Source organism: Pongo abelii, chromosome 13 (assembly GCF_028885655.2).
Source record: "Pongo abelii isolate AG06213 chromosome 13, NHGRI_mPonAbe1-v2.0_pri, whole genome shotgun sequence".
NCBI lineage: Eukaryota > Metazoa > Chordata > Mammalia > Primates > Hominidae > Pongo > Pongo abelii.
Genome location: NC_071998.2, coordinates 52,549,647 through 52,572,514, shown reverse-complemented (window position 1 = coordinate 52,572,514; position 22,868 = coordinate 52,549,647). Strand labels below are relative to the sequence as shown.

General features: G+C 40.9%; 1 protein-coding gene across 7 annotated transcripts in view; it reads right to left on the bottom strand.

The window, feature by feature from the left end:
- BRD10 (bromodomain containing 10) overlaps nucleotides 1-22,868 on the bottom strand; it is a 143,213-nt gene that overhangs the window by 87,948 nt on the left and 32,397 nt on the right. For all 7 annotated transcript variants that reach the window (XR_008509648.2, XR_008509650.2, XR_010136435.1 and 4 more), the window contains one exon: nucleotides 5,724-7,141. Coding sequence is in view for 4 of the 7 variants with exons in the window: in XM_054519960.2 (XP_054375935.1) it covers nucleotides 5,724-7,141 (1,418 nt within the window). In the remaining 3 variants the exon portion in view is untranslated. The remainder of the gene's footprint in view (nucleotides 1-5,723; nucleotides 7,142-22,868) is intronic.

The following is a 22,868-nucleotide window of genomic DNA, read 5'->3' as shown; positions in this document are numbered from 1 at the left end:
ATTGAATCAGTTGCCAAATTCTGCTACTTATTGCAGCATCTCTCTCAAAACAGAATTTTCTTCTATCACTGTGATAGAAAAGTCACATAATCAATCCTTACCTGGATTTAGAATTTTCTCTTGTTAAAAGTTATCATCTACCCCTTCATCTTACCCCTACCAGCTTCTTTTCATAGCTCTTTAATGGTATCCTAATTATCTTGCAAGATCCTTTCTCCTAATCCTGTCACTTACTAGCTCTAGCTGTGTGACCTTGGACAAGTAAATCTCTATCTCAATTTTTAAAAATCTCTAAAATCTGTAATAACGGGGAATAATAGTAATATTTATTTTTTGAAGCTTTCGTGAAGATTAAATGAGATAATATGTATAAAGGCTTAGAACAGTGCCTGGCATACAATAAGCACTCAATGAGTACTAGGTTTTTTAGACAAAAAGTAGAAGGATTGAAAAAATAAAAGGACATGGAGTATAGTAAATCCTTTCACTCTCTTTATATTTTGAAATCTTCAGCTGTTATGCTAAAACTTTTCTCCATAAGACACATGTAGTTAGGGTCTCTAGTGCTATCACTACAGAACTATATATAATAACCTTTTCACAAATATGGGCCTGGAAATAATCAAACACTGCAGATTACATTACCTTCTCAGTCATTTCCTATAAAGCAGCTCATTACTTTTTACACATCTGATACATCTTATTTCAAGCTCAATTCCTTGCACTGGACTCGATTCAATTATTTAACATAGTACCACATGCCTAGAAAGATCACCCAAAAATGACACCCTTCTATCATTCGAACAGCTTCTAAAACCTCAACTTTTCCACGAAAGTTTTCTTTAATTGTGCTTCTTCCAGTGACACCTCACTTAATTATGCCTCTATGCTTTTGCTTGTGTTATTCAACGTTTTCCACCTATCCAATTCCCATTATTCTTCAAAGTCCTTCATCCCTTGTAAAACCTTCCCAGGCTAGCATAGCACACTAATTTTTTTCTCTACTTGACCTTTTACTGTGTTGTCTTTATCTGTACTTAACTATTATTCACTTGAGGTCACTGACCACTTTTTAACTTAGTTTTTTCACCTGTAAGAGAATAAGACCACTTGTCTTATTCATTTTAGTCAGTTTAGAGGTGCTACCATAAAATGATTTGGGTGAAAATAATGACTATTGGCCAGGCGTGGTGCCTCACGCCTGTAATCCCAGCACTTTGGGAGGCCGAGGCGGGCTGATCACCTGAGGTCAGGAGTTCGAGACCAGCCTGGCCAACATGGTGAAATCTCATCTCTACTAAAAATACAAAAATTAGCCGGACATGGTGGCACGTGCCTGTAGTCCCAGCTACTCGGGAGGCTGAGGCAGGAGAATTGCTTGAACCCAGGTGGTGGAGGTTGCAGTGAGCAGAGATCGCACCAATGCACTCCAGCCTGGGCAACAAGAGTGAGACTCTGTCTCAAAAAAAAAAAAAAAGAAAAGAAAAGAAAATAATGACTATTTGAGGGGGGAAAACTTTCCAAACAAAACTGGTTGAAAGTATCTTAAAACACCATAAGCTTTTTGTAACTGTTAATGCATCTGTAATCTTTTTTGTGTTTTTTCAGATTTTATAAAAAGTCCCCTAATTTTTAGAATTTCTAATTCATTTTAGCCAACTCTACTTGCTCTACACGATCTATAATAGTATATTACTGAAAACAAACAAAATGTCCAATAAGGAGACTGGTTAAATTAACTGCAAAATACAACAGGATCCTACACAGCCATTTAAAATGATGCTGCAGGGACCTATTTATTGCCCAAAGATGTTCATGGTATACTGACACGTAGGGGAAAAAAAAGCAGATTGTTAAAATGGTATGTATAGTATAATCCTATTCAAAAATACATAGTCTTTGAAAAAGTGTTGAAAGATACATATTAAGGAGTTAGTTTTAGTTACATCTAAGTGAACCATATTAAATGTGTTCATTTATTTGTTCAGTATATTCCCACAAAACGCATCAACCAATCTGCTAAAGTACCAGGGATGCAAAGCCAGAAATAATCCTTCTGTCCCTAAGAATGTTATAGAATAGAGAGGAGACAATCCTCAAAATAACCTAGAAGTAAATGCAACTATAATAAGTATTACGAAGGAGAAGTGTCTGGTGCTATAAGCATGAACAGCAGGGAAAATTTTAACAAGTCAAAAGATAATGGGAGGCTTCCTTAAGGAAGTGATACAACAATAAACATTTACTAGGTAATGAGGAAAGGGCTATTCTTTTTGCTTGTCTCTGTATTCTTTAAAGAAAATGTACTGCTTGTATAATAAGAAAAAACAATGAAAGAAAACCAAATGATCTGAATTTTTTTTGCTCTGAGTTTTTTTTTACTCTTAAATAATTATTTTTAATTTATGCACAGCTAATCTTGCCTGTCTTGCTTAAATGACAAAGTTTTCAGAAACGTTTAAATTTTGAAAACAGGTCATCAAGGAAAAATTTCTAATCACCAGGACATATTTTTCTTTTCTATGACTGAATAAAAACATAAGATCAAGCACGAGATAATGGACATTATATTGTTTCCATTGTCTTCTATTTATTCTATAATGTTTCCAATAGTAAGGAATAGGCCTAAATGAGTAAAAATGAATTCAAAATTTAAAAAGGAGGAAAGAAACCCCAATTCTGAAAAGTAGATTAAAATGCTTAAATATTACCCAAACTGCCTCAAACTGTGCTAAAATTATCAAATCATTTTTCAACCAAATTGTCTTTGTGCCTTCTACTAAAAATCATCTGCCAACACAATAAGAAGGCTTACTAAATTTGGAGATACTACCAAAAATTAAAGCCTGTATTACGCAACATAAAACAGACCAGATTAACCACATGTGGAACTTAGTCCACCCTAAGTGAAGGTTCATACATCAGTCATGAATGACACAGCTCATCCCAAAGTGTATTCTACAGAATACACAGATCATTGGTAACTATTACTTGAAAAAAAGCTGTGTTAAAATAAATTTGAAAAAAATACTACGTTAAACAAAATTAAGCAGTTTTCTTTTCTTCAAGACTTTCCAGAGTCTTTAATAAACAGGCCCAGAATAACTTAACAATTTAGAAGTTCAGAAGATTTTGAAAACTAAAAGTCTAAATATAATTTATATGGTAAGAAAACCTGACTTCAACTTAAGGTTTCCTAGTCTTTGTTTTCTTTAGTTTAATTCATACATTTTTCTGTAGAGATTATATGTTTGATTACAGGAGTAATTCCCACTGGGGATATTACTTAACCTAAGCCCCACTGGCTATGACTTAAACATTATATACACCATAATGCCCTTCTAAAATCTGAAGATTTCTGAATTTCATAACAAATCTATTATCAGTTTTGCAAAATGAATTGTGAACCTCTACTAAAGCACAATGTGAATCTTTAAGAGGAGTATTTTCCAAACCTATGATGATGGAGCTCACTTTTAAAAAGAGAAAATAAAGACTGGATTAAGGTATGCCCCAAACTGACTATGAAAGGCCACGATGTCTCACACCTAATACAGAAGAACAGGGTAAAGCCTCAAATAGACAAGTGGACTGAAAATTACATAAAACAAATGTTTAGTTGTTATTATAACAGTTTATGTAACATTGTTATATCAATAAGGAATTCAATAACTGCTGAAAAAAGGGAATTGGCCAATGTTTACCCAGTATTAACTAGGTAAGCAGACAAAACTGCATCTACCAGATCCAAACATTTTTGTCACTTAAGACCTGACTTCCTAAAATTTGCTCTGAGAATAAAATAAGCATATAAACAAGTGTATTCTTTTCTTCTGTTTCATGCATGTAAGTCTTCTCTCCTCAACTAAGGCTTAGAGTACTTGCTGAATACAATTTATAAATTTGCCTTCCAAGTGTTTCTATTCATTTTTCTAGACCTGGATACAAAACTCCTCCTCCCAATTTTCTCTCTAATCTACAGCAGTGTCTATTTTATAAACCACTTTATTACCTTTGAGCACATGAATAGTAGTGTAATAAACAATAAAGGGTTCTGGGTTACAATTATATTAATAATATACTATATACGTGAGTTGGGAAGTAGTTCTAATTTTAAAATATTATTTAATATTTTAGAGACTAACATTTCCTTTTTTTTTTTTTTTTTTTGAGACGGAGTCTTGCTCTGTTGACCAGGCTGGAGTGCAGTGGCATGATCTCTGCTCACTGTAACCTCTGCCTCCCGGGTTGAAGCAATTCTCCTGCCTTAGCCTCCCGAGTAGCTGGGACTATAGGCGCATGCCACCATGCCCAGCTAATTTTTGTATTTCTATTAGAGACAGGGTTTCACCATATTGGCCAGGCTGGTCTCCAACTCCTGACCTCATGATCTGCCCCCCTCGGCCTCCCAAAATGCTGGGATTACAGGTGTGAGCCACCGTGCCCGGCTTAGAGACTAACATTTCAAAGTGAACTTGCCAAATTCATCAAACTGAATTTATAAAAAACAAATGGATCGCTTATAAAATTTACAAGGCTTATTTCTAAAAGTAACTTTTAAACATTGTGGTTTTTCACCACCTGGATCAATGTGGACCATTTTGAAATTTTCAGTCCATTAAATTAAGCCTGTTTTTGGTAATATATTTTATACTACTTTATCAATGATACATTATATACATGTTTTAAAACACATTCAACTGTATTTAATGATTTAAATAACTAAAACATAATACCAATTATATTAGCTAAAAGATTAATTCCCTTATTTTCCAATTCATTACCAAATTTTTGCCAAATCTTACTTTTGCTACTGAAGAAAGAAATAAAAAACTGAAATCCACAAACGATGATGATGAAGAACCACCAGATTTTAATGTTAATTCCACTTTTTTTTTCCAATCAAGCAACTTCTTATTAGGGTTAATAAAGCTGATCATCTGCTTTTATCTCACTTATCTGCTTGATAAATGAGACATAAACTGATTTAAAAGACAGACAACAAGTAAAGCAAAAGCATCTAAGAAATTCAAAAACAGAGCAATCAGCTACTGAAGACTTCATAGAATTTTTTGTTGTTTAAATAGGCTGGTGACAAATATATAGGGCATTTAAATTTGGTGAAAGACAAATTTACAAATCCTTTTACAGAAATATGCTTCATGTCTTATTAATTGATGTAATTTTCTTATATTCCACATATTTTCTTGATATAAAAATATATACTGAAAACAGAGTTCTGAAAAATACATGATGTGGGAAAAAAACAGACCCAGGAAGATAATCTGACTACCCTTGGTTTAAGTAGCTAGTTGCTATGAACTTTAGTCCTGGGAATGTTACTTCCTGAAATCAGTGCTTTTCCTACTACACTGTACTGCCCTTAGCCTGGAAAAACAACAACAACAACAACAAAACACATTTCATAAGCAATGGGAAAGAAATTGGTCCAGAGAGAGGTAAAAACATAATGTCCAAACATGTTCAACTGAAAATTAAAATCAAACATACTGCATCAGTACTTTTTTTGTTGTAAGTATATAAAATGTCATCTGCTCTGGCTTTTTAACACATGGAATATAAAATAAAATTTGACCCTCAAATATACACGCATGCATACAATGTGCATTTTAGTCTCTCAATCAAAGCATCCATGATGCATAATTGAAAAAACAATTTGAATTATACTTAAATATAACTCCCATCCATTTGTGTTAGCTTACCAGATTTGTGCTTCTTGTGTTTTGCTTTTTTTTTGATGATCAATAACTTATTCTGGATCTCAGGTTTGTAAGACTTGAATGCAAGAGAATGAAGACCTTCACGCTTTCTCTGTAAGTTTTCATTCAAAACATCTTTCAATTTCTTTTTTTTCTTTTTCTTCTTTTTTGCCCTCATTTTAGTTAGTTTGAGTTTCTTGTGGCTCTGTAGTGACTGCTCTAATAGAATATCCCTTACAACTTTGTGGCAGTTAATTTCTGGATGATCACTGTGACTTCCATTTACATGTATTTGGCAAGATTTTAGAGTATTTTCTTTTAATGGACTGGGTTCAATCTTTATTCTGGAAGCTTCACCATATTTTTCCTGATTTTCTATAAACCTTATTTCACCTGGACTGAGAGGCTCTCCAAAGCCAGTAACTTCCCCTGGACTCCCTGGTTTCTCTAAATTTTCTTTACAACAATCAGTTTTTTTAATTTCACAAGGCCTGCGAATTCTAATTTCATAGTTGGATTTTACTTCCATTTCAACAGAGATGTCATGATTATCCAAGATCATTTTAGCAGGACAGCAAACTGGATCAAAATTATTTTCCTGCTCTTTCTTGAAGGAAGAGGGCAGGCTGTCTCTACTACATCTATGTTCTCCATTACTTGTACTAACATAGTCACACTTCAATTTCTCCAATTTAATCCGAGGTACTCTTTGTATTTTAATGGGTGGAACTGGAAATTCTGGGGCCTGAAAGGGTCTCTGTTTATAAATCCGTACATCTGCACCACAGAACTGTGGAAAATGTACATAAGCATTCTCCAAATAATCATAACCAAGAATAACTTCCCTGCATTCATGGATAGGCTGTCCAAGTACAGCATCTTGAACTTCCTTTTGTGTTTCATACACAAAGTCACAAAGACCCTTAAGTAGCCATACTTTTTGGTAAAAAGGTAGTTCGTGAAAAGGTTTTTCTTCCAATGGATTAACTTCTCCAAGGACTTTAAAAAACTGAGGACACAACCCCAGTTTTTCAGCACAGTTATCAGGATTTTCAGTCTGCCCTACAGCAGTGTACCACTGTTGTACTTTCTGCCTCAGCGCTGCTTCCCAGGTCCTATAAGGCAAAGTAGGTCTTCGATGTAAGGTAGGTCTGCGATGGGGAGGACTTAATAGAGAAGTCATTATTTTCGATAGAAAAGCATTACACTGAGGCATCAGAAGACAACGTTCCAATTCGTAAAAGACTATTTCTGGCAAATTTAGAATTTGTTGGGCTAAACAAAGGAAATGCCCAATAGCTGGAATTTCCCACATGGTCTCCATACAAGTTGGAGCTGCTTGAGCTAGAAGTTTTCTTTCCCATTCTTCTATTTCCTTTTGACTAGCTTCTTCCGCTTCTTTTCTTTCCTGCTCCCGAAGCCTAAAGAAATTTAACAAATTATACTATTATTATTTAGAGGGTACCATAAAATGATAAATTTTAAGTATATTTATCTTTAGTCAAAAAGGCAATCAACTGTCCTAGTTTTATTTATTTATTTATTTGAGACAGAGTATCGCTCTGTCCCCCAGGCTGGAGTGCAGTGGTGCAATCTCAGCTCACTGCAACCTCTGCCTCGCGGGTTCAAGCAATTCTCCTGCCTCAGCCTCCCAAGTAGCAAGGATTACAGGCGCCTGCCACCACACCCAGCTAACATTTTGTATTTTTTAGTAGAGATGGGGTTTCACCATGTTGGCCAGGCTGGTCTCAAACTCCTGACCTCAGGTGATCCGCCTGCCTCAGCCTCCCAAAGTGTTGAGATTACAGGCATCAGCTACCGTGCCCAGCCTCTCCTAGTTTTAAATATCAGTAAAAAGTGTCTCATAAAAGTACCATTTTGCTTTTTTCAGATGAAGAAATACACATATCACTTCAATCTGAATTTGATGGAGGATTGCTGACATAATTATCCTCAAGGTAAATTCTTCAATTTATAATGTATTATCAACTTCATTTATTAAATGAAAGCACAGTAGAATTTGATTATAATAATTTCTAGAATATGACTTCATATAAGAGCTGTAAAGATATTTATATCTTTGACCCCATAATTCCATTCCTAGAAAGTTATACTAAGAAAATAATTCAACAGAAGCAAAAAGTTATGTACTTACCAATGTTAACTGGAGTTTTATCATATAAGAAAAACAAAACTATGAAAAAATTGTTTTAAAATTGGGAAATAAACTGGAAATATTATGTAGCCTTAAAAATTATTAATACCATGTATAAATACAGAAAATGTCAGAATACAACATAGTACTTAATAGTCATAATGAAAATAAGTATATATTGAGCAGGGAGGTGACAGTATTGCAGAAGTAAATAATTTCTAGGTTAATGGGAATATGAGTGCTTTTTTCCCCCTTAAGATTTTCTTTATTAGCACTACTATAAAAACTTAATTAAAAAAATGAAATTAGATGCAAAGATAGGCATTTAAGTCTTCATGACCTTAGATTAGGCAATGGTTTCTTAGATCTGACACCTAAAAAATAAGCAACAAGAGAAAAATAGATAAACTGGGTATCATCAAAACTAGAAAACTTTGTGCTTTTAAAAGACATCATCAAGAAAGTAAAGACAACTCACAGAATGGGAGGATGCTTTTGTAAATTATACACTTAATAGGAGACTTGTATATAGAATATATAACGAATACTTACAACTCAATAATGAAAGGACAAATAGCCCAGTTAAAAAATGGACGGGCTGGGTGCAGTGGCTCACGCCTGTAATCCCAGCATTTTGGGAGGCTTAGGCGGGTGGATCATCTGAGGTCAGGAATTTTGAGACCAGCCTGGCCAACATGGTGAAACCCCTTCTCTTCTAAAAACACAAAAATTAGCTGGGCATGGTGGCACATGCCTATAATCCCAGCTACAAGGGAGGCTGAGGCAGGAGAATCGCTTGAACCTGGGAGGCAGCGGTTACAGTAAGCCGAGATTGCCCCATTGTACTCCAGCCTGGGCAACAAGAGCTAAGCTCCGTCTCAAAAAAAAAAGAGAGAAAGAAACTTGAATAGATATTTCTTTAAAGATGTGAACAACAAAAGCACATGAAAAGATGCTCAGCCTCATTATCAATTAGATAAATGCAAATCAAAACCAGAATGAAGATACTACTCCAAACCTACTTGGATGGTTATCACACAAAAGACAGTAACAAGTTTTGGTGAAAAAGTGAAGAAACTAGAAACCTCATACACTGTAGGTAGTATAATTGCTTTTGAAAACATTACTATGTGATCTAGCAATTCTACTCCTAGGTATATACCCAAGAGAAATAAAAACACTTGTCCACATGAAAGCTTGTATATAAATGTTCTTAAGAAGTATTATTTACAAGAGCCAAAAATGGGAACAAATCAATGGCTGACACTGGCTATTTTTCTATAAATCAGATTGCAATCCAGTAAGATAAATACATAAATAGTAAGAACACTACTTTGGCAAATATCACAACTTGCTCTTTTATAGAACAGCCTACTTTTATATTTTTGGTTGAAATGTCATACTATTACTGTCATTAGTGATTTGGTATTTATATATATTACATTTGAGTACCTAAAAATATTAAATATTCTTAATAAAATTCAACTTTTTTCAAATGTGTTTAGAGTTTTATGGAGTTTTATTTTTTACTGAATGAGGATGGTAGTGGGCAGGCAGAATTTGGCTTCCTCTGTACAGAGCTAGGACTCCAAAAGCACACACACTCAGTAGAGGGGCATACTAGAAAAAAGTCCCTTCTCTTCCCCTTATCCTCAACTAGAGAACTGCAAGAAAATTTTTTTGTCTTCACGATAGGAGTGGTGAGGGGAAAAAAAAATCTTAAGAATTTGTAACTATTAGCTGACTCATATGGATTTATTGCCGAAATTCACATTTCCTGAGTACTCAGAAAAACATCACACTAAGAAATGAGCTTAATGTGGTTTCATGCCAATATTGCTGTCAGGTACATGAACAACAACAACAAAATCAAATCTCTAAGGGAATGCACCTTAAGTCTAGACTTTAAGGAACTCCTACTACTATAGTGATAAGAAATGAGTTCATAGTCAAAGATAAAACACAAACGGAATTAAGATACTAGGAGGGATAGGAAGAAAGAATCTGGCCCCGAGATAATAGATGTAAGAATTATAGGACACAAGGAATACAATGTTCAGTGAAAAGAAACTGAAAACATGAGCAAAGAGAAGGAGATTATAAAAAATGACAAAGCAGTTTTGAATATGAATTAAAAAGAACTTCTAGAAATGAAAAATACAGAAATTAAAATAAAAACAGACTTACAGCTAACTCCTTGATATAGTTTGGATATTTGCACCCTCCAATTCTCATGCTGAAATTTGATTTCCAATGCTGAAAGCGCAGCCTAGTTACAGGTGTTTGAGTTATGGGGGTAGATCCCTCATGAATAGCTTGGTGCCATTCTCACTGCAGTGAGTCAGTTCTCACTCTACTAGTTGTCACAAGAACTAATTGTTAAAATGGGCCTGGCACTTTCCTCCTCTCTCTTGTTCCCTTTCTCACCACGTGATATGTTAGCTCCCCTTCACCTTTTGCTAGGAGTAGAAGCAGTCTGAGGCGTTCTCCTGATGCAGATGCTGGCCCCATGCTTCCTGTACAATCTACAGAACCATGAGCCAAATAACCCTCTTTTCTTTATAAATTACTTAGCCTCAGGTATTCCTTCACAGCAATGCAAAATGGACTAAGACACTCTTCAACAGTAATAACAGAAGCCAGCACACAATGGAGTATCTTTAATATACTCAGAAAATAAGTGCCAACAGAAATTGCCATTCAGAGTAAAAATATCTCTCAAAAATATAGACAAAAAGATATTTTCAGACCAAAAAAATGTGATATTTGTGACTAAAAAACACAATCTAAAGGAAATTCTAAAGAATGTGCTTCCAGTGGAAGAACAGTGATCCCTAACTAAAGCAAAAAGATAGAAAAAAAAAGTGATAATACATAGGTTAATTTACATAGATATGGCATAAATAATGATTAAAATGTTCTATGGAGTTTAAAAAGAAGACAAGATAGAATTCAAATACATGATAACAACAGCTGGGCCCTGTGGCTCGCGCCTGTAAGCCCAGCACTTTGCGAGGCTGAGGAAGGCAGATCATTTGAAGTCAGAAGTTTGAGACCAGCCTGGCCAACAAGGTGAAACCCTGTCTCTACTAGAAATACAAAAATCAGCTGGGCGTTGTGGTGCACGCCTGCAATCTCAGCTATTTAGGAGGCTGAGGCAGGAGAATCGCTTGAACCTGGGAGGCAGAGGCTGCAGTGAGCTGAGATCGCACCACTGCACTCCAACCTGGGTGACAGAGTGAGACTCCATCTTAAAAAATAATACTAATACTAATATAAAATAAAATACATTACAATAATAGCAAATAAACTGGGAGAAAAATGATTAAACTGAAAAGGAAGAGACAGACCAAAGAAGCACAAATCAGTATCTAACATACAACAAACTGATTGGGCTGGGTGTGGTGGCTCACACCTATAATCCCAGCATTTTGGGAGGCCGAGGTGGGAGGATAGCTTAAGCCCAGGACTTCAAGATCAGACTAGGCAACATGGTGAGATTTCATCTCTTAAAAAAAAAAAAAAAAAAAAATGGGCCTGGTGTGGTGGCACAGGCCTGTGGTCCCAGCTATTCGGAAGGGCGAGGTGGGAAGATCACTTGAGCACAGGCGGTCAAGGTTGCAGTGAGCTGTGTTCATGCCATGGCACTCTAGCCTGGGCAACAGAGCAAGACTCTGTCTCAAAAAAACCAAAACAAAACAAAAGCAAGAGACAAAAAACAAATTGGAGCTTCAGAAAATAAGAATAGAGAGGTAGGAAGGTAATGGTGATGGTGATAGTTGAAGACATAATGGCTGAGAATTTTCCAGAACTAATGGGCACAAATCTTCATTTCAGGAAGCCCCAAAAAATAAATGAAGAAAGTAAGCCACATTTGGGCACATGATAAAACAATAATAAAATATCAAAGACATACACAAAAAAAATCTTACAAGATGCAGTAAAAAGGACAGATTACATATACAGGAATGACAGACTAAGAGATCTACTAATAGCAACAAAATAAACCAGAAACAACAGAACAGTATCTTTAAAATGCTGAATTAATATAACCGTCAAACTAGAACTGCATAACCAGCTAAACTATCATTCATAGACGAGAATAAGTTAAAGCCATTTTCAATTAGACTAAAATGAAAACTTCCATGTAGTGTCTTCTGCTTCCAACCAAAATGAAGTAACAAAGAATCAAATTTATACTTTCATTTGAACTAACAAAAAAAATCCTAATACATGAAATAATGGTTTTCAAGCAAAAGACAGTGATCCATGACACATTAGAAAGAGATGAGGTGAGCCCAAACATTGTTTCAGTTTATTGCCTTGAAAGAGTATCCAGATCATGATGCAAACAGACAGAGAGTACCCAGGCAAAGCCCAGCAGACTCCCTTATTGAGAAGGAGCCAAGAGTCCAGAGAGACCAAGGCAACTAGAGTCTGCAGGACATAGTACCTGCACAGTACCAATGAGTAGGGAGCTGCATAAAGAGAGAACTCTACAGATGTGCAGAGGATCTCCCTGGAGTATTCAGAGTACTGATCAGTACAGGGACAAACTTAGAAAATATTAGAGAACATAGTGCCTGTTCCCACTAGCCATGCTAGAAAACTAGACTCATAATTCATGGAATATTGGGTAGAATACTCAGGAAGGTCTTACCTTGGTAGTAGAGAATAATTAGACCTGGACTAGTGCTCAGGATCCAAGTAAAAAATCATAAAAGAGCCAGAAAAATAAAGCTGTTTCCAACTAACTTAACTGCATTCCAGGAAAAAGCTCAAGATTTATAGAGATCCAAAAATATCCAGCGCTACCAAGGTAAAATTTACAATGTTTGGCATTCAAACCAAGGCTACCAGGCATACAACAATGCAGAAAAATGACCCATGATGAGAAAAATCAATCAAAACTGACCCAGAAATGATATACATATTAGAATTAGCAATAAGGGCCGGGCGTGATGGCTCGCGCCTGTAATCCCAGCACTTTGGGAGGCTGAGGTGGGTGGATCACTTGACATGAGGAGTTCGAGACCAACCTGATCAACATGGTGAAACCCTGTCTCTACTAAAAAAAAAATACAAAATTAGCTGGGCATGGTGGTGCATGCCTGTAATCCCAACTACTTGGGAGGCTGAAGCAGGAGAATCGCTTGAACCTGGGAGATGGAGGTTGCAGTGAGCCAAGATTGCACCATTGCACTCCAGCCTGGGCAACAAGAGTGAAACTCCATCTCAAAAAAAAAAAAAAAAAAAAAAGAGAATTAGCAATAAGGTCATTAAAGTAGTTATTGAAACTATATTATTCCGTTTGGTCAAAAACTTGAGTAGAGACATGAGAGATATAAAAAAGACCCAAACTACACTTTTGGAGATAAAAACTACAATGTCTGAGATGAAAATACACAGAATGCAACTTATGACAGATTAGACACGCAGAAGAAAAGATTAGTGAACTTGAAGACAGAGATAGAAACTGTCCAAACTGAAATATACAGAAAACATACTCCTATAGTATATACTTAGAAGAGAAGAGATGATTACCAAAAGAAGTTCTAAAATGTGAGAAGAATTGGGAACAAATTAACTGTTAATCATGGGTAAATATGAATAAAAAATAAATTATAAAAACAGTAATAATGTTTAGTTTAGGGGTTAAAAATGAGACAGAGCTAAATTATTAATCAACAATAATATATGAGATGGGCGAGGCAGAAGAGAACAAAATTAAGAAGAGGAATAGAGCTTCCCTATCAGTGGAAGTAGGTGTAAAAGAATTCCACAGATAAACAGCAATAGATAATGCCAAATGGAAAAATCAAGAAATAGCAACATAGCATTTATTTAGAAATGTGAACATGATTACCAGAAGAAATAGCTAAAAGTTAAAGATAGCTGATTCTGAGTCATGGGCTTGAAGTTCAGTTGGGTAAGACTGCTGCCTTTTAGTAGCCTTAAAGATACTCTGTGACTTTTAAACTAGAGAGCATGTAAAATAAAATAAGTCTTAAATCAATTTTTCAAAGCTAAAAAAAAAAATGATTTAATCATGTTTATGTTAAATTTATAGATACTGTGTACTTTACCATGAAACTGAGTTTCTCTACACTTTATGTACTGAGAAGGGTAGAATATTTTTCTTCAATATACTGTTATTAACAACAGGCAAAGTTTTCAAGTTATTTCCCATAAAATTTAATTCAGAGTTTGTTTAAAAGTTTGTAATAGGATACTGTATCTTAGAATCAACCATCAGAAACTGGGTTTGTTTATTACTATTCTTGGCAGAGAAAACTGATTTTGGTTAATCTTGTCATAATTAATCCTGACTATGAGCTCACTATAAAATCACTTATTAGTTATAAAACATCTCAGACTGTTAAGTCTAGAAATTCTCCCTTTTTGGTTATACATACAAGTAAAATATAATGTTGTTTATGGCAGATTTCCATTTTCAAAATTAAATGTGACACTTTGTTTTTTTCCAAAGGAAATAAGATAAAGGAACTAGGAAGCACCAAATAGTAGAATAGATGTGAAGAGTCAACACCAAGTAGGGAAAGGACAGCAAAAAAAAAAAAAAAATCTGGGAATCCTGAAGGCAGTGCATACATGACTAACATCAATGAAATACATTTTGTTCTGATAGAGAAGAGTGTTACATGTTCTGTAGAAGTGAAAGAGTGACAACTAGTGCTTGGGGAAGAAAATGAAAGGGAAAGCTGGAGTAGATGAAAAAACTTTTACGGACTTGCTTTGCCTAAAGCAGTGAAAAGCAACTTTTGCCCAATATAAAGATTGGTGATAAGGTAATTTCACAAATTATTTACCTGCTGCGAATATTAAGGACATACAGAAGGGTGAAATAACTTCCCCCAGGTTTTCCTAGCAGGTCAGTATAAGAGACAGAAACACAGTTTGCCTGGTAGGCCAAAGTTAGCACCAACTGGCTTGCTCCTAGAAGAGGAAGAAAATTCATGACACAGTTGAAGTGTGATAATGCCATCTGTGTGCACTATCTGAAGTTAATCAAGGGCTGCTACTCACACTGCTGCTGTTCCTCATACACTGTACCTTTCAGGGGAGGATTATGGAATCTAGCCTCAGACTACGAATACTAAAGAGATGTGAGGAAGGACAAAAAAGTACATGGCTGGTATAGGCCAGCATAAGGCAGAATAGCCCTTTTCCTTTAGAAATACAACTATGGAGTCTCTTTCCTGATCCTCAGTAGTGTAGTAAATAGGGAATGGGAGCCTGCTGAAGATCCTTAGAGTTAATATATATAATCAGCCATTTTTTAAAAACTTTAACACTTACAGTTAAAAATTAAAAACAGTATCTTAAAAATGCTGAAGTGGCTGGGCGTGGTGGCTCACGCCTGTAATCCCAGCACTTTGGGAGTCCGAGGCGGGCAGATCACGAGGTCAGGAGATCGAGACCACAGTGAAACCCCGTCTCTACTAAAAATACAAAAAATTAGCTGGGTGTGGTGTGGCAGGTGCCTGTAGTCCCAGCTACTTGGGAGGCTGAGGCAGGAGAATGGTGTGAACCTGGGAGGCAGAGCTTGCAGTGAACCGAGATCGCGTCACTGCACTCCAGCCTGGGCAACAGAGTGAGACTCCCTCTCAAAAAAAGAAAAAAAAATGCTGAAGTACATCACATTTTGCTGGTAAGGCAGACAAAATGCCACCTTCCAGGATTATTCTCATTTAAAAAATTTATCCAAAAGTACAGTACTAAAGGCAGATAAAGCAGTGCATGTTTCTAAAACACTAGCTCAAAAAATTAAGCCTTCAGTGTTGGGAAAATATCAAGACTGCCCAAGGATAGTTGCAAAAATAACACTTGCTATTTTTAAAAAGAGGGTACATAAACAATACTGAATAAACAAGAAAATTCGTTCAATTTTTTTTTTTTCTGGATCAGCTCTCATTTTTGATGTTGCTCCTTACTGGGCTGCGGCATGTTTGCCTGTTACTCTGTGAAACACTAATAGAAGCTGTGCCTAAGGTTATTTTAGCCATGCACGATTTGGCAAAAACACTAGGTTTCCAAAAGAAAATTAAGTTTTAAAGTATCCTAACTTTACTATTATAATTTTATAAACTTTTATTGAATGCTTACCATGTGTGACAACACAAAGAGGTGAGAAAACATGGACCTCACTCTCAAAGACATTACAATTTAGTAAAAAAAAAAAAGGAGCTTTAAGAAACAATACAGTCCCTCTCCCTCTCCCTCTCCCCTTTCTTCGGTCTCCCGCTGTTACCGAAGCTGGACTGTACTGCCATGATCCGGCTCGCTGCAACCTCCCTGCCTCGGGCTCCGGTGACTCTCCTGCCTCGGCCTGCCGAGTGCCTGGGATTGCAGGCGCGCGCCGCCACGCCTGAATGGTTTTTGTATTTTTGGTGGAGACGGGGTTTCGCCGTGTTGACCGGGCTGGTCTCCAGCTCCTGGCCTCGAGTGATCTGCCTGCCTCGGCCTCCCGAGGTGCTGGGATTGCGGACGGAGTCTCGCTAACTCAATGCTCAATGGTGCTCAGGCTGGAGTGCAGTGGTGTGATCTCGGCTCGCTGCAACCTCCACCTACCAGCCTCCTGCCTTGGCCTCTTAAAGTGCTAAGATTACAGCCTCTGCCCCGCCGCCACCCCGTCTAGAAAGTGAGGAGCATCTCTGCCTGGCCGCCCATCGTCTGGGATGTGAGGAACCCCTCTGCCCGGCCGCCCTATCTGGGAAGTGAGGAGCGCCTCTGCCCGGCCGCCCATCGTCTGGGATGTGAGGAGCGCCTCTGCCCGGCTGCCACCCCGTCTGGGAGGAAGGGAGGAGCGCCTCTGCCCGGCTGCCCCGTCTGGGAGATGAGGAGCACCTCTGCCCGGCCGCCCCGTCTGGGAGGTGAGGAGCGCCTCTGCCTGGCCACCCCTTCTGGGAGGTGAGGAGCGCCTCTGCCCGGCCGCCACCCCGTCTGGGAGGAAGTGAGGAGCGCCTCTGCCCGGCCGCCCCGTCTGGGAGGTGAGGAGTGCCTCTGCCCGGCCGCCACCCCGTCTGGGAGGAAGTGAGGAGCACCTCTGCCCGGCTGCCCCGTCTGGGAGATGAGGAGCACCTCTGCCCGGCCGCCCCGTCTGGGAGGTGAGGAGCGCCTCTGCCTGGCCGCCACCCCGTCTGGGAGGAAGTGAGGAGCGCCTCTGCCCGGTTGCCCCATCTGGGAGGTGAGGAGCGCCTCTGCCTGGCCGCCACCCTGTCTGGGAAGTGAGGAGCACCTCTGCCCGGCTGCCACCCCATATGGGAAGTGAGGAGCGCCTCTGCCCAGCCGCCCCTTCTGGGAGGTGAGGAGCGCCTCTGCCCAGCCGCCCCGTCTGGGAGGTGAGGAGCGCCTTTGCCTGGCCGCCACCCCGTCTGGGAGGGAGTGAGGAGCACCTCTGCCCAGCTGCCACATCTGGGAAGTGAGGAGCGCCTCTGCCTGGCTGCCACCCCCTATGGGAAGTGAGGAGCACCTCTGCCCGGCCGCCCACTCTGGGAAGTGAGGAGCGCCTCTGCCTGGCCGCCCACTCTGGGAGGTGAGGAGCGCCTCTGCCTGGCCACTCCGTCTGGGAAGGGAGGAGCGCCTCTGCCCGGCCACCCCGTCTGGGAGGTGAGGAGCGCCTCTGCCCGGCCGCCACCCCGTCTGGGAGGAAGTGAGGAGCACCTCTGCCCGGCCGCCCCGTCTGGGAAGTGAGGAGCGCCTCTGCCCGGCCGCCACCCCATCTGGGAGGAAGTGAGGAGCGCCTCTGCCCGGCTGCCCCATCTGGGAAGTGAGGAGCGCCTCTGCCCGGCCGCCACCCCATCTGGGAGGAAGTGAGGAGCGCCTCTGCCCGGCTGCCCCATCTGGGAAGTGAGGAGCGCCTCTGCCCGGCTGCCACCCCGTATGGGAAGTGAAGAGCGCCTCTGTCCGGCCGCCCCGTCTGGGAGGTGAGGAGTGCCTCTGCCCGGCCGTCACCCCGTCTGGGGGGAAGTGAGGAGCACCTCTGTCCGGCCGCCCCGTCTGGGAGATGAGGAGCACCTCTGCCCGGCCGCCCCGTCTGGGAGGTGAGGAGTGCCTCTGCCCAGCCGCCACCCCGTCTGGGAGGAAGTGAGGAGCACCTCTGCCCGGCCGCCCCCTCTGGGAAGTGAGGAGCGCCTCTGCCTGGCCGCCACCCCGTCTGGGGGGAAGTGAGGAGCGCCTCTGCCTGGCTGCCCCATCTGGGAAGGGAGGAGCGCCTCTGCCCAGCCGCCACACCGTCTGGGAAGTGAGGAGCGCCTCTGCCTGGCCACCCCGTCTAGGAGGTGAGGAGCGCCTCTGCCCGGCCGCCCAGTCTGGGAAGTGAGGAGCGCCTCTGCCCAGCCGCCCAGTCTGGGAAGTGAGGAGCGCCTCTGCCCGGCCGCCCAGTCTGGGAAGTGAGGAGCGCCTCTGCCTGGCCGCCACCCCGTCTGGGAGGAAGTGAGGAGCACCTCTGCCCAGCTGCCCCATCTGGGAAGTGAGGAGCGCCTCTGCCCGGCTGCCACCCCGTATGGGAAGTGAGGAGCGCCTCTGTCTGGCGGCCCCGTCTGGGAGGTGAGGAGTGCCTCTGCCCGGCCGTCACCCCGTCTGGGGGGAAGTGAGGAGCACCTCTGCCCGGCCGCCCCGTCTGGGAGATGAGGAGCACCTCTGCCCGGCCGCCCCGTCTGGGAGGTGAGGAGTGCCTCTGCCCAGCCGCCACCCCGTCTGGGAGGAAGTGAGGAGCACCTCTGCCCGGCCGCCCCCTCTGGGAAGTGAGGAGCGCCTCTGCCTGGCCGCCACCCCGTCTGGGAGGAAGTGAGGAGCGCCTCTGCCTGGCTGCCCCATCTGGGAAGGGAGGAGCGCCTCTGCCCAGCCGCCACACCGTCTGGGAAGTGAGGAGCGCCTCTGCCTGGCCACCCCGTCTAGGAGGTGAGGAGCGCCTCTGCCCGGCCGCCCAGTCTGGGAAGTGAGGAGCGCCTCTGCCCGGCCGCCCTGTCTGGGAGGTGAGGAGCGCCTCTGCCCGGCCGCCACCCCGTCTGGGAGGAAGTGAGGAGCGTCTCTGCCTGGCCGCCCCATCTGGGAAGTAAGGAGCGCCTCTGCCCGGCCGCCCCCTCTGGGAAGTGAGGAGCGCCTCTGCCCGGCCGCCCCCTCTGGGAAGTGAGGAGCGCCTCTGCCCGGCCGCCCCATCTGGGAGGTGAGGAGCGCCTCTGCCCGGCCGCCCCGTCTGGGAGGAGAGGAGCGCCTCTGCCCGGGCGGCCCCGTCTGGGAAGCGAGGAGCGCCTCTGCCCGGCCGCCCTGTCTGGGAGGTGTACCCAACAGCTCCGAAGAGACAGCAACCATCGGGAGCCGGCCATGAGGACGATGGCGGTTTTGTTGAAAGGAAGGGGGGGGGGAAGTGTGGGGAAAGGAAGGAGAGCTCAGATTGTTGCCGTGTCTGTGTAGAAAGGGGTGGGCATAGGAGATTCCATTTTGTTCTGACTAGGAGAAATTCTTCTGCCTTGGGATGCTGTTGATCTATGGCCTTTCCCCCAGCCCCATGCTCTCTGAAACATATGCTGTGTCAACTCAGGGTTAAATGGATTAAGGGCGGTGCAAGATGTACTTTGTTAAACAGATGCTTGAAGGCAGCATGCTCTTTAAGAGTCATCACCACTCCCTAATCTCCAGTACCCAGGGGCACAAACACTGCAGAAGGCCGCAGGGTCCTCTGCCTAGGAAAACCAGAGACCTTTGTTCATGTGTTTATCTCCTGACCTTCTCTCCACTATTATCCTATGACCCTCCCATATCCCCCTCTCCGAGAAACACCCAAGAATCATCAATAAATACTTCATAAATTTAAAAAAAAAAAAAAAAAAAAAAAAACCTTTATAAAAAAAAAAAAGAAACTATAAAAACCAGAAAAAAAAAAAAAAAAGCAGTATCCATCTTGGCAGTTTCTCATTTCTCTTCCCCCATTCACTTTTGAACAAGTTATAATGAAATTGCTTTCATCAAGATCGCCAATTACCTCCTCCTTCACTACTAATCCAAGATCATTTCATAGTCCTCATTTTACTTGTCCTATCAGCAGCCCATTACTTTCTTCTCCATAAAACACTTTGTCCACTTGGCTTCCAGGACACCACACTCACCTGATTTTCCACCGACCTTTCTGCTGTTCCTTTTCGGTCTCTTGCTAGTTACTCCTCATGTCATCATTCAGACTGGTAAGTGCTGATGTGCAGTAGGGCTCAGCCCTGGACTTCCCTTCTCTGTCTGCCTTCACACCCTGGGTGATCTCAAGAGCTCTCGCAGCTCGAAGTGCCACCTGTAGGCTCAGGACTCCCAGATTTTTATCTTCAACCCGAAACCTCTCCCTTGAATCCAGACATATATCCAAATGCCTATTTGACATTTCCACTTCATTTTTTTGACTTTGTACTTTATACAAATGCATTTTATTTTTATTTTATTTTATTATTTTTTAGAGATGAGGTCTCGCTATATTGTCCAGGCTGGTCTCAAACTCCTGAGCTCAAGCAATCCTCCAACTTCGGCCTCCCAAAGTACTGAGATTACAGGTGTGAGTCACCATGCCTGGCCTACAAATGCATTTTATGTGCAAGATTAATACATAAAATAGGACAATAAAGAACTATTCTGGGTTTGGTGGGAGGATTGGGGAGATATTGGTCAAAGGGCATAACATTTCAGAAGAAATAAGTTTGAAAGACCTATTGTATATCATGGTGACTATAGTTAACAACAATATATTGTATTCTTGAAAATTGCAAAAAAAAAAAAAAAAAAAAAAAAAAGAAACAATACAATGTACACAAATTGATGGCATGAAAAAGGGAAGCAAGATATTTATTTATATTTTCTAAGATGAATAATACATAATACTATATTTTAGAAAAATTAACCATTCATATCAAGTCCATCAGTCAACCTTCTTATTTATCTGCCAACAACAGAATCTCCTCTGGCTAGCTGAAGCAGAAAAGGAATTTATTTAAGGATTAGTAGGGAGCTTATAGAAGGTCTGTTAAGAGTCAGAGAGCCAAATTTAGATGACAGAAAGCCAGAAAACAAGCCCAACCACACTTAGGAGGTTCTCCAGGAAAAACTACACGGTCAGCACTAGTTGGCACCTTTGATACCAAGAACCTGGAACAACCAGAAACTCCTACTACCACCTTTATCAAAAAATAAACCCTCTCACTCAAGATTGCTACCTGTTGTTGTTCCCATACAATATCAAGTAAGAAGTATATACTTGCTCATATACCTCTACCTTACCTGTGAGGGGGTTTGAGAATATTAATTTTCTGGCATCTATCCTGGGAAGTTAAAACTTGTACTATAGGAAATTATAGTACAACTCCAAGACACATAATTGTCAGATTCACCAAAGTTGAAATGAAGGAAAAAATGTTAAGGGCAGCCAGAGAGAAAGGTCGGGTTACCATCAAAGGGAAGCCCATCAGACTAACAGCGGACCTCTTGGCAGAAACCCTACAAGCCAGAAGAGAGTGGGGGCCAATATTCAACATTCTTAAAGAAAAGAATTTTCAACCCAGAATTTCATATCCTGCCAAACTAAGCTTCATAAGTGAAGGAGAAATAAAATACTTTACAGACAAGCAAATGCTGAGAGATTTTGTCACCACCAGACCTGCCCTAAAAGAGCTCCTGAAGGAAGCGCTAAACATGGAAAGGCACAACCGGTACCAGCCACTGCAAAATCATACCGAAATGTAAAGACCATCGAGACTAGGAAGAGACTGCATCAACTAACGAGCAAAATAACCAGCTAACATCATAATGACAGGATCAAATTCACACATAACAATATTAACTTTAAATGTAAATGGACTAAATGCTCCAATTAAAAGACACAGACTGGCAAATTGGATAAAGACTCAAGACCCATCAGTGTGCTGTATTCAGGAAACCCATCTCACGTGCAGAGACACACATAGGCTCAAAATAAAAGGATGGAGGAATATCTACCAAGCAAACGGAAAACAAAAAAAGGCATGGGTTGCAATCCTAGTCTCTGATAAAACAGACTTTAAACCAACAAAGATCAAAAGAGACAAAGAAGGCCATTACATAATGCTAAAGGGATTAATTCAACAAGAAGAGCTAACTATCCTAAATATATATGCACCCAATACAGGAGCACCCAGATTCATAAAGCAAGTCCTGAGTGACCTACAAAGAGACTTAGACTCCCACACATTAATAATGGGAGACTTTAACACCCCACTGTCAACATTAGACAGATCAACGAGACAGAAAGTCAACAAGGATACCCAGGAATTGAACTCAGCTCTGCACCAAGCGGACCTAATAGACATCTACAGAACTCTCCACCCCAAATCAACAGAATACACATTTTTTTTCAGCACCACACCACACCTATTCCAAAATTGACCATATACTTGGAAGTAAAGCTCTCCTCAATAAATGTAAAAGAACAGAAATTATAACAAACTATCTCTCAGATCACAGTGCAATCAAACTAGAACTCAGGATTAAGAATCTCACTCAAAACCGCACAACTACGTGGAAACTGAACAACCTGCTCCTGAATGACTACTGGGTACATAACGAAATGAAGGCAGAAATAAAGATGTTCTTTGAAACCAACGAGAACCAAGACACAACATACCAGAATCTCTGGGATGCATTCAAAGCAGTGTGTAGAGGGAAATTTATAGCACTAAATGCGCCCACAAGAGAAAGCAGGAAAGATCCAAAATTGACACCCTAACATCACAATTAAAAGAACTAGAAAAGCAAGAGCAAACACATTCAAAAGCTAGCAGAAGGCAAGAAATAACTAAAATCAGAGCAGAACTGAAGGAAATAGAGACACAAAAAACCCTTCAAAAAATTAATGAATCCAGGAGCTGGTTTTTTGAAAGGATCAACAAAATTGATAGACCACTAGCAAGATTAATAAAGAAAGAAAGAGAAGAATCAAATAGATGCAATAAAAAATGATA